The sequence below is a fragment of the Hylobates moloch genome, unplaced genomic scaffold (assembly GCF_009828535.3).
Source record: "Hylobates moloch isolate HMO894 unplaced genomic scaffold, HMol_V3 SCAFFOLD_3, whole genome shotgun sequence".
In the NCBI taxonomy this organism is placed as follows: domain Eukaryota; kingdom Metazoa; phylum Chordata; class Mammalia; order Primates; family Hylobatidae; genus Hylobates; species Hylobates moloch.
This window is the reverse complement of record NW_026652278.1, coordinates 45,923,033-45,935,427: the sequence shown is the minus strand read 5'-3', so window position 1 is coordinate 45,935,427 and position 12,395 is coordinate 45,923,033. Positions and strand designations below refer to the sequence as shown.

Genomic DNA, 12,395 nt, shown 5'->3' with positions numbered 1-12,395 from the left:
CTGAGAGCGTTTCAGTATTATCCACATTTCAGATGTCATACACAGCAAAAGGCTTATCATTACTGAAGATAAATATTTTGGGTTAGCGTAAAAAATTTTGTCTAGATCCTACCTTTAAAGCTGACAAAAATATTCTAATGAAGATGTTCACAATATTATATTGTTTATTCATTTTTTTCTTCTGATAAGTTGTTTATATAGTAAAAAATGACTTCAATTAATGTCATAATAAACTAGTACTTTGTAAGAGTAAAAAATTATGAGTACCAATACATTTTCATGTGGGTCTTGGAGAATTTCTCATCAATTTGTTAACTCTACCAAATTTTTAGTTTGAGGGGAAAATATTTGTTAGCCACAAGAAAAATGATCTTCAAACATTTCAATCATACCTGTTTCTGAGCTTCTACTTTTTGCTTTCTGGTTGGATCAATTGCATCTACCATCCATTTGATAGTAAAGTATGTCACTGCACCAAATATTGTCAAACGGAAAATTAAACCAACAACTTCATTCCGACTCAGAGGACGAGAAAAGGCTTCAGCATGTACCATCTTGATTGTTAACCTTAAAAAAAAAAACAGAAATGTCACTAGGTAATAACTATACTTATTAAAATTGGAAGACTAACAAAGTAGCTTAAACTAAAAAAGAAAAACTAACTTCTAGTCAAATTAAAATATTACCTACCTTAAAAAAAATGTTTCATTTTAAGGAGAAATGGATTTTTAAATGTTAAGTAAACAAATACATTTAAAGCTCCTCTTGCAAACTAGAAGTAAACTAGAAACTAAGATTTATTTGGTAGTAGAATTAATCATTTTATTTGAAAAGTACAGTAAATATCTTAAGGTATTTACTCAAACAGCTTTAAAGAATTATTTCAGAGTCTATGAAAGTATCGACTATATCCAACTGAAGAAAGACAGCCCAACAATACTACTGTGATGGTAAGAATTTCTTCTATTAACTGTAACATATACCAGGTAATTTCTGAGTGAAATTCAAATTGTGAACTGACTCACTTTTTCCTCATACCTACTTTTAAAAGTTTTCAAGACCTGCTTAAAGTTAAACATGACATTTTCTCAATAATGAGTGGTATTACATTTTTTGAGCCACACTATTGCTCCGAACAACCCGGCTAAGTAGGAAGCAATAGAACTTGGAAAAATCCTGAACTGAGACAACTACTACAAAAATACAGCACTCACCCAAGCTAAAGAGAAAAAAATGAGGTAAATGTGCCTATTTTTGCATATATCCCTGAACAGCTACATCAATCAAAGCTAGGCTTACAGAAGACATACACCCCTCTGTCAATGGCAATAACTACCCAGAAGAATAAGCTTGTTAGGGATGATATGACTATCACATTTTGGGAGATAAGATCTTAGCTTCAAATACTGCCATTATACTCTCAGCAAAGGAGTGTGCTGAATGCTATGGGATATATAAGAAAAAGAATATATATTTGCACTCACATAAACATGAAAAAAAACAGAATTTGTATGGTCAGCAGATAAAAGTTAGGTACTGCATAGATCAATATCCACGGTCCTTCGAGCTCTAAAATCCTCCTCTCACTACTATTAAAGAGCCTCTTCACCTTCCTCCCTCTAGAATAGCTCCAAGAATTTTTTATTTCCTTTTATACACCTCACCTCCACTCAAGGATATATACTGCTTCTCTCTAATCAAAAGACTCCAAAGTATTTCCTTTATACGTTTCTCAAGCATTCAAAACTATTCTAATCGAGAATCTAGCTCCAGAGTCAATTTTAAGCATTTTCTCTTTCACCCCTTTTCAAAGGGACTCTATAAATAGCTGGAGTCACTACCATCTGAAAATCCCACATATATTTTCCCTTCAGCGTATCTGTCTAGTACGCTGCATGGGCCATTTACTCTCATTCACCTAGGATTAGTCAAATTCTATCCTAACTTCAAAAATCAACTTTATCTGCTCCATAAAGCCTTTCAAATCACATGAAATCTTCTGTCTTATTAATTTTGCCCTATTACACTATCTTAAAAAATGTCTTGCTTTTCATTATTATTGACCTTTTGAGATACCTACTCAATTAGAGTTTAAATCCTTATAAACAAGATGTACATCTTATCTACCTTTATAACTGTCACACACAAAACAGACGTTTATAATTGCCACACACAAAACAGAGGCTATTCAAAAATTATCTGTTCAACAGATAAATTGCAACTGAAGAAAATCTCCCATTCAATCATTGCAACAGTCACTTCTGAAGAATTTCCAAAAGGTTCCACATTTCTCCACTAGGAGCCATTCACTTCACAATAATTAGATTTAATTTAAACTTAACAACTAAATAATTGAAAGCCTTCATTTTGGAGGAAGAAACTTTGGCCTAGGGATGTTAAGTGACTTAATTCATTCAATTAGCACTTACTGAACATCTATATATGACACCCACTATATATTGGATATACAATAATTGTTAAGATATCACCACTCTATTCAAAGAACACACTGTCCGGCTATTATATTAATTATAAAGAAAGCAAAAGAAGCCACAAAGTTGAAAATGCAGTTGAAACGTGTTATATCACTACGTGGGGTATACTCACAGAGGAAAATAATTTAGACAAGATAAGGGTTTTATTAACCTGATCTGTGAAAGGCGGTGGCATTCCAGTAAAACGTTTTCGTTTGTTTAGAGTTGGTAGTGATAAAACTGTCATCTATTGAATATTCATTGAACTACATGAACAAATTAGGGCTGTTATGAACACATCCCAGTCATCAAGATAGTAACAACTTTTAATCCCATAAAAGGTCAAGGCACAAAACCCGTTTATATCTTTCCCAATTCTGAGATTTTTAACGTAGTAAAGACTTACGTCTACTACGGCCACTTGTAAAATAGTAGTCGATCTTTTCGAATTACTTCAAAATCCTTCAATGAAACTGAAACTTGTTTTGTAGACTGTAACTATATATACTTTATTGTACACTCATGTATCATTCATTTGGTATTGATATATCTGCAATGTAAGGCTGTTACAGCAGCACCACCATTACAGCGAACATACAATAAAAGCTGCATGTGCACACAACAGCAGGGAGTGTATTTCAATCCTGTATAAACATTAGGTTCAACAAAATGAATACACAAATATGTACATATACGATGATAGTGCTGTATGCAACTAAGAAACATCCTAAAACACTATAACCTAGAGTTATTTGTTAGGCAAATATGGTATCAGGTCGTTTCATTTTAAGTTCCCCATTTCCGAGTGGAAAACTGAAATCATACTATCTCGTCTATGAGCAATTTATTGACATGTATAGCATTCATAGCATAGCATTCACTGTAGTATTTCTCTCCTAATTCATTGCAGTATTTCACAAATGGTTTCTCAAACTCAAAAGTCCCAGTTTTGCAGACATAAAGGCCCTACGAATACAGCCTATAACAATGAAGGCCTGCCAATCTTCACAAAGAGGGCAGGTTATTATTAACATCACCATATTCTGTGAAAGCGTGCCCAACCCTGATGAACCACCTTCGATTTTGCACAAGGTGGTGGCCGCGCCTGTGCGACAATCAGACCTGGTTCATTCCAGCCGCCTTCGTCTAGGTTCGCCTGATTCTGAAGTCTTCCGGGACGACCCCAAACCCCCACAGTGACCAGGATGCCGACAAAGATTCCCTCGGGAATGGCACGAGTCTTGGGGAAGAGCTAAGCAGACCCTAAGAGCCCAGGCCGGGCAGGACGCCAAGGCGAGGCCCGGGACGCCCTTGGAGGTTAATCCTCTAGATACTAAGGGCTGCGGGGCGCTTGGGGACGGCACTGAGGTGGGGCGTGGGAGAAGACCGGGGTGACCTTTCCTCCGGGGGTTCCCAGGTCCGAGACGGTCCTTAAAAGACCTCAGAAGGATACGACAACCATCCCACGAGGCCCCCACGAGAACCAGCTACTCACGTAGGAGCAGAAACAGCGGGAGCAAGTGCCCTTAGCCGGCCTCACACAGGAAGGAAATGCAACCTGGGAGAGAACGCTTCCGGCGGAGCCGCGGCCCACGCCCTCGCACGGAGCATGCGCGACCCGCGGTCGCCGGCGAGGAGGGGGTGTGCTTCCAGGCTTAGAAACTGTGAGGGAGAGCAAATTCGCGCACCCGATGCTTGCTTAACCTGCTACCTGCTGGAATGAGACTTTCTGCGAAGCCGGCGTGTCTGCGAGCAGCACTCGCTAAGGCTCTGAGTTTAACAGACATTACATTTGGGAAGGCGCTTATCACAAAAAGTCCCTGCCCTTTTCGCGGGCTGGGGGCGCAACCCTGACAAATCGGGCAGCTTTCTTGAGAGTGCAGAAATGCTCTGCGTACCCAGCAAAGACATTGTCTCCTTCCCGCTACTGTGCAAACCCTCACGCCGCGGCTTTGTGTCTGTACTTTAGCCAAAACGCAGAAGCTCATGGCCACCCTCCACTCCTCACCCCTCATCCCTCACCACCTGCCTTTCAATTCCAGGGTGAGCTCACCCTCCTCCCCCATCTCTGTGCTGACAAACACCTGGGGGTGGCGCCTGACAATCTCTCCGCGAAATGATTTAGCAGCCCACGCCAGCAGACCCGGTAGTTAGGACAGAATAGGGCATCTGGTAACAGATTTTGCATTTTGGTGATTTCCCTTTTTCTTTTACCCCTTTTCCTTTCCAGAAGGAGCGACGTGACACAAGAGGTCCCAAGGGAGCAAACCTGAAAGCCAGAGCCTCCTGAATACACAAACTGCTGTTGGGCCAGATGACATTAGACACTCCTGAGATACGAGAAGCATCACTTCCTTCAGATAGAGTCGGTGAGACTATAATGTATTGAGAGTTCTCCCTGTGTTCCTCAGGAAGGCAGTTTGTGCCTTTCTACTTGAGGCATCATCTTTGATGGCTAAAGAATTCTGCAGCTTGGCCAGCGCAGTGGCTTTTGCCTGTAATCCCAACACTTTGGGAGGCCAAGGCGAGAGGATCACTTGAGGTCAGGAATTCGAGACCAGCCTGGACAACATAATGAGAAATCGTCCCTACAAAAAAAAAAAAAGACACCTAAAAATTAGCTGGATTTGGTGGCGCATGTCTGTAGTCCCAGCTACTTGGGAGGCTGAGGTGGGAGAATCGCTTGAGCCGGGGAGATCAAGGCTGCAGTGATCAAGCCACTCCACTCCAGCCTGGGCGACAGAGCAAGCCCCTGTCTCAATAATAATAACAATTTTGCAGCCCGATTGTTAACGAATGTTACTAGTTACAAACTTGTAATAATGTGGTGAAGATAATACCTAGTGAATGTCTGCTGGGGTGGGGCAATAAGCTTCTATGTGCTTTACATGCATAACCTAAATATCTCCCCCAAAATCCTCTAAAATAGCTATCATTTTCTCCGTTTTTACAAATGAGCAAATTTTAAAGCTTAAACTTTAGAGAAAATGTTCTAAGTTCATATACTTGGGAAATAAAGGCAACAATTTCATTGGAACATAGGTCTAATTCAAACCTTGTACTTTACGTTTTTTCTTTGAGATGGTAATTTAATAACCAGCTAAACTTTAAAATCTAGTTCAAAGTAAGACCATGAAATGCCAAAATCATAAGGCTTTAAAGGATGGGATGAAAGGGATGCATGAATGTTGAAAACTATGATTAAGTTCATGGACAGGAATCAGAATGGAATTTAATACACCCATGCCGTTTTAGTATTTAAGGCTTTATATATGTGCATGCCTACGTTCCTAATTTAAAAAAAAATTGATGTGAAGCTAGGTTTGGGATTTCTAGACTAATTATTTAGAGAGATAGACCTTTGAGAAGAACAGAAAGATTATGAGACCAGGACAATGTTCATTAAAAACAAACAATAACAACAACAACAACAACAAACAGAGGCTATCAGTGCTCAGCAGACTTTCAAGAGACTCTCCACTGGGTCCTTGGATGATCCCAAGTTGAATCATTGCTTGGGAGGCTCATGGGCACATGGTTTGACAGGGCTAAAAGGGGGCAGGGTCACTAAAGGAAAGAAACAGGTTTTGTGCCCCAATAGGGTAATTATATCCACTGGTAAGGAAAATGAGCTGAGAAATTCAAGATAGTAATGGATTTTCATTCATTTACTGAGTGAAATTGGTTCAACTAAGAGCCTCACCTGCCCTCTTCTAAGGACCAGGGTGACCAACCTACCCAGTTTCAGTTTGCATGAAACTAAAAGGTTTGCTGGGATATAAAACTGGCTGACAAAGTCTCAGGCAAATCATGAGTCACTCTACTAGAGACGTCCTAAATGAATCCTACAATGAAATGGAGTTCCCAATATGGTTACATCTAATCTCAATTCATCTGCCTAATATCTGAGGGATGATTGCACAGGAAAGGAAACTGTTGAATAAAGTCATCGAGGCTGACCATAAAGAGTCTACAAGCCCGAAAAGTGCTACACCTCACTCTGTTTCCAGTGGTTCAGCTATAAACCAAATGCCTACACCTATATGTTTTGGACCTAATATTTTCATTTAGCAAATCCTTAAGAAACCTTCCATGTCTGGGCCTAAGACTTCAAGTACATTCATTTTCAGCAATCATCAAATCAATGAGGTTTTTCCAGAATACAGCAGAGTGAACATATGCTTTTCATTCCAGGATAGCTTTATATAATCCCTGGCAACACAAAATACCATATTTGGCCCACAGTAGGGGCTCAATAAATAATTCATTATATATAATATTGATCAGGAAATTAGAGCAGATTGTAGACTTTCTGGGCCTTTGCTCTTTGTTAGAATCAAGATATAAAAATAATTATTACTTTATTCTAGAAAGTTTTTGGGTTTTGTGTGTGTGTGTTTTCTGTATCAATAACTCTTAAAATAGTTATGGCAGTTCTCCCCCAGGGTGTTGAATTTTCCATTTTTGTTATTAAATGGAGTGTAGCTAGTTTGCTCTGCAACCAAGGTTAATGCACTAGATACCTGGTGGGAAGAAAGGATTCCTTAAATTAGGTGTTCTCGGCTGGGCGCAGTGGCTCACGCCTGTAATCCCAGCACTTTGGGAGGCCAAGGCAGGTGGATCACCTGAGGTCAGGAGTTCGAGACCAGCCCGGCCAACATGGTGAAACCTTGTTTCTACTAAAAAAAGTACAAAAATTAGCTGGGTGTGGTGGCGGGCGCCTGTAATCCCAGTTACTTAGGAGGCTGAGGCAGGAGAATCGCTTGAACCCGGAAGGCAGAGGTTGCAGTGAGCCAAGATCATGCCACTGCACTCCAGCCTGGTCAACAGAGTGAGATTCCTTCTCAAAAAAAAAAAATTAGGTGTTCTCAAATTTCGTTGTATGTAGATTAACTTGGCCAACTTGGCAAAATGCAGATTCCTGGCTCCCAGTCTTCAGAGACTCCCGTTCAACTACTGTAGGTTTTGGCCTAGAAATCTGAATTTTAAAATAAGCATCTGGGCTCTCTGCCATGTGAGGATGCAAGAAGGTGTCTGTCTGCAAGCCAGGAAGGATACCCTCACCAGACACAGTGTATGCCAGTATATTGGATTTCCCAGCCTCCAGAACTGGGAGAAATAAATTTCTGTTGTTTAAGCCTATCAATAAATCAGTAAACAAACATCTGAGCTGATTGGGATATAGGTAGTTTTGGACCCTATTTTGAGAAACTCTGCCCTAGTGAATGAAGACTGTGGATGTATTTTTGCAAAAATCTCTACCACCTTAGCCTAAAAGGCCTATCTGGTCAGCTGAACCATTAACCCAGCTGGAACACATCAAGAAATCAAGGCAAGGAAGCCTCATGATGAGATTCAGGATAGAACCCCTTTGGAAGGAAAAACAAATCTGAAATCTTTGAATAAGTAAACACAGTAAACCTGACTCTATTCATTGCTCATTAGAAATAATTCACTTGACAATGATTTAGAAAGAATAGAACTTCAACAAATAGGTAAAATTATATAACAGTAATTATGCCAGTATAATTCACTTGGTTACCTTGGTTCTTTTAAAAATATCATAAAAGAATAATTTCAATTATCATTTTTTAATTTTTTAAGTCATGTCTTCTGAATCATATGAACCATTATTTTGATAAGGTAAATTAAGTAGAATGGGTGGAGAAAGAAAAGTAAAACAAGAATATGAAGCTATACCTGAAGCTGTACTTGAAGCTCCAATAGAAAGAATAATATAGAACACATGGAGTACTATTCAGCCATTTAAAAAAATGAGATCCTGTCATTTGCAACAACATGGACAGAACTGTAGGACATTATGTTAAGTGAAATAAGCCAGGCACAGAAAGACAAACTTTGCATGTTCTCACTCATTTGTGGGAGCTAAAAATTAAAACAGTTGAACTCATGGAGATAAAGGATAGAATGATGGTTATCAGAGGCTGGGAAGAATAGTGGTGGGGGGTAGGAGGGAAGTGAGAATGATAATGGGTACAAAAATATAGTTAGATAGAAAAAATAAGATCTAGTATTTGATAACACAGCAGGGTGACTACAGTCAACAGTAATTTATTGTGCATTTTTAAATAACTAAAAGAGTATAATTGGAATGTCTGTAACAAAGAAATGATAAATGCTTAAGGTAATGGATACCTCATTTACCCTGATGTGATTATAACACATTGTATGCCTGTGTCAACATATATCATGTACTCCATAGATACACACACCTACTATGTACCCATAAACTTTTTTAAAAAATGGAAAAAAAGCTAAACTAAAAACTAAAAATAAGAAAGAATAAGATAGAATCAAGGAAAAAATAATGGAAATTTAAAATTTCAAAAGATTGGAAGAAGTAGAAAGATGAACTGATAACTCCATTCTGTAAAAAGAAGAGAACTTAAAAAAAAAAAAGACAACAGCAAAGTTCAAAGAACATATTGCTGTAAATCTACTTTCCATGCTTTTATGTTTTTAAACTTTACACATAATTTTAAATGAGTGTATATAAAAAGAAGTTATATATAATTTTCTTGTGTTATCAGGGTAATACTAATCCATAGTCTGCATTTCTACGTAACCTTTTTCTCAAGCAGCATTGCCAAGTGTACTTTTTAAAAACTTCTACCAAAAAATGTTTTCTAGAACTTGGAAATTTACAACCTACAATATTTTATTTAACTTTAATACAGTACTGTTCAAATAATACTATCTGTGAAAAATCAGGATTGAGCAAAACCAGAATTGCCTCAGATGTCTAACCCTACTATAGCCTCATTAGCAGAAGTTTTAAGGTGTAGATGAAAGAGTGATCTCCTTAGGATTAAATTGGGACCTTCATAATGCCCCTGCCTATTGTTTCTTAAATGGAGAGGAGGTGGGAAAGATTGAGTAAGAATAACAAAGATATAAATGCATTATTTAAAATAGAAGAAACAATAGTTGAAATGTTAATTCTCAATTCCTGTAACAACAGATTGATAGATGAGGCATAAAACAAGACCAGATGCTGTGGTTTTCAGGATGCACTTGGCTTCCCATCCTTTATAACCTAGAGCAATTTTTGCTGTAAGTAGGTCACTTGCCTGCTCTCATTTACCTAATACTAGGAAAATGCCCTTGAAAGTATTTAGAAAATAATAGGTACTGGTACTTAATATTTTAAAAATTAAGATTGCATAAAACCTTCCTCCTCCCACCCATTTCTCTAATAGCCAGAATAACTGATAACCTTGAAACATATGTGAAACTAAAATGAACGAGAATAATTTGAGGTCTTTTATCTTGTAAGCACAAGTACACTAAGCTCTGTGTCCATTCTGTTAGTTCCCGTAATTCACTTTGCTTAGCACTGGCATAGTACTCAGCTCACAGAATTATAGTTGAAGTCTTTATTTTCCTATAAGATATTATCATCTTGAAAAAAGAGGATACCTAGAACATAGGAGAGGCTTAACAAGATTTAACCTGACTAAAGAGAAAACAGGATGTCTAGGACGTAGGAGAGGTATAGATTTAACCTGATTAAAGAGGAAAAAAAAGGGAAGGGGAGAGAAAAGACAGGTGGTCCAAAGGTATGACATATGATTCAAACCATTTTACTGATGATAATTATATGATTGCCCTATCTTGATGTTTCTATCAGAAACTAGTCCAATCGGGGAGTCTTGGTATCTATAGGGTGTAAGAACGTGGACTTTACAGACCTGGGTTTGAATTTAAGATCTACAGTTTACTGACTGTGTTAATTTGGACAAGTTACTTATGTTCTCAAGCCTCAGTTTCCTTATATTTAATATGGGAACAGTAATAGTACACATGCCATGGACTTGCACTAAGAATTAAATGAGACAATACATGTACAGTGCTGAGCTCAATGCCTGGCACTTAGCAAGTGCTCAGTAAACATGCTGGTGTAATACCTAAGATGTTATTTTCATTACACAATGAGGTGATATTCTCTCATTCCTAGATTCTGTAAGGACGATGATCTTTTCATATCTCCTCTGTGTTTGCATGAGGACCTTACCTCTTCAGTTTTCAACCATGGCATCTTGTGTGAAATGTTTATCTTCTCTGACATGTGAAGAGGCTGTGCCTCTCTGTCCTGCTGACCTCTTGGTTCTCACATTCCCATTCTTAATACACCCCTCTGGCTGAGTCTTACTGATCAGTAGTCTATAAAACATTTATGATAGTTACATAAAACCTGTAAGATTTCATCCCTACGACCCAAAGATAATTAAGTTTAACATATTTGTCGATCCATGAAAATAGCTGTATGGATATTTCTCAGTTCACTGAGAAGACCATCATTAATATTGGCTGTTATTCCCATCTGTCAAGTAACAGTCATTTATTGAGTATACATTCTTTGCTTTTATGAATTTCTAAAGATTGAAACATCTTATAAAAATGCAAGTCCTCCTACAGCTGTTGATTTTAAGTTAGAGTTTTGCCCTATATTTCATTCCTTCATTTTTTGCTTACTTTTCCTTACTCAGATTGATGAGTGGATTTTGCACAAGAAAAATAATTTAGTAGATGAAAGCCAGACGCTGAACAAGCCTTGAGATTTGAGAAGTCAAAACTTTGCATGTCTTATCTTTTCTCTGCAAATCTTAACCTTTTTTTTTTTTGAAACGGAGTCTTGCTCTGTCGCCCAGGCTGGAGTGCAGTGGCGCGATCTCGGCTCACCGCAACCTCCACCTCCCGGGTTCACGCCATTCTCCTGTTTCAGCCTCCCAAGTATCTGAGACTCTAGGCGCCCGCCACCACGCCCAGCTAATTTTTTGTATTTTTAGTAGGGATAGGGTTTCACCGTGTTAGCCAGGATGGTCTTGATCTCCTGACCTCGTGATCCGCCCGCCTCGGCCTCCCAAAGTACTGGGATTACAGGCGTGAGCCACCGCACCCGGCCACAAATCCTAACCTTCCTATTAACCTCAGGGACAACTACAGCATCAGAGCTGTTATTCTACATATAACATTTAATTCATTTGAGCACAACACTTTTTTTTTTAACTTTTAGAGACAGGGTCTCGTTCTGTTGCCAGGTTGGAGTGCAGTGACTGGATCATAGCTCACTGCAGCCTCAAACTCCTCGGCTTAAGCAATCCTCCCAGCTTGGCCTCCCAAAGCACTGGGATTACAGGCAGGAGCCACCATGCCCAGCCAAGTACAACACATTTTTTTTTTTAATTTACTATGGGTAATTCATAGAAACATTCCCAAAGTTGAGGGAGCTTTACTGAGCAAAAGAAATGATATGTCCTGTTCAGACACTGAATGCACTTCTTCCAAAGGCCAGGGCAAAGCTGGCTGATTTTATGTGTTTAAGGATGAAATATCTACTAGGCCTTCTTTCACCTAGAGGGGCCCAGAAGCAGTTCACTGGCAAGCTGATGTTAAAAATCTCCCATCTTCCCCTTTTATTGTCATTGTTTCTGGAACCAGAAAACAGCAGCAGCAACAACAAAGGGGAAAAAAATCAAAGCCTATAACTTGTTTTATAGAAGTACAGGAAACTAAGTATACTAAATTGGCAGGGATGAAAGTCTCATTCAACTTCAAAATAGTATACCTGATAGATTTTCACAAACCTTTCTACTTTCTAGCCTGCTACTTATTCAGTTGAAATATCAGCAATTCTGAAACCTTTGAATGCCCAAGTAAGGCCCAGTGCCAGAGGCATGCCCCTACCCATTTCTTTATGCCTTCTGAGTTCTCAGGTTAATGAGAGATCAGAAAAGGGGAGAGTAAAGGAGAGTAGACAAAGAGGCTGACTCCCCAATCATGTTTCCTTCTTCTATAGTGTTTTGTAAAAAGCTGAAGAAATGCTAATAATTCTTAGCTGGCTAAAAGCAGCTTTAGAATCCTGTCCAGATATTCTTGAACCTCTGGCTGGACCGTGTG

The 12,395-nt window shown here is 38.7% G+C and overlaps 1 protein-coding gene across 8 annotated transcripts in view; it reads right to left on the bottom strand.

Moving 5' to 3' along the window:
- Positions 1-12,395, bottom strand: part of ATAD1 (ATPase family AAA domain containing 1) — an 86,531-nt gene that overhangs the window by 59,065 nt on the left and 15,071 nt on the right. For 6 of the 8 annotated variants that reach the window (XR_009212773.1, XR_009212772.1, XR_009212770.1 and 3 more), the window contains exon 2: positions 393-567. Coding sequence is in view for 4 of the 8 variants with exons in the window: in XM_058436241.1 (XP_058292224.1) it covers positions 393-554 (162 nt within the window). In the remaining 4 variants the exon portion in view is untranslated. Of the gene's footprint in view, positions 1-392; positions 568-3,596; positions 3,937-3,969; positions 4,037-12,395 lie in introns of those variants that run through there. The other 2 variants (XM_032137454.2, XM_032137460.2) reach the window with 2 other exon arrangements.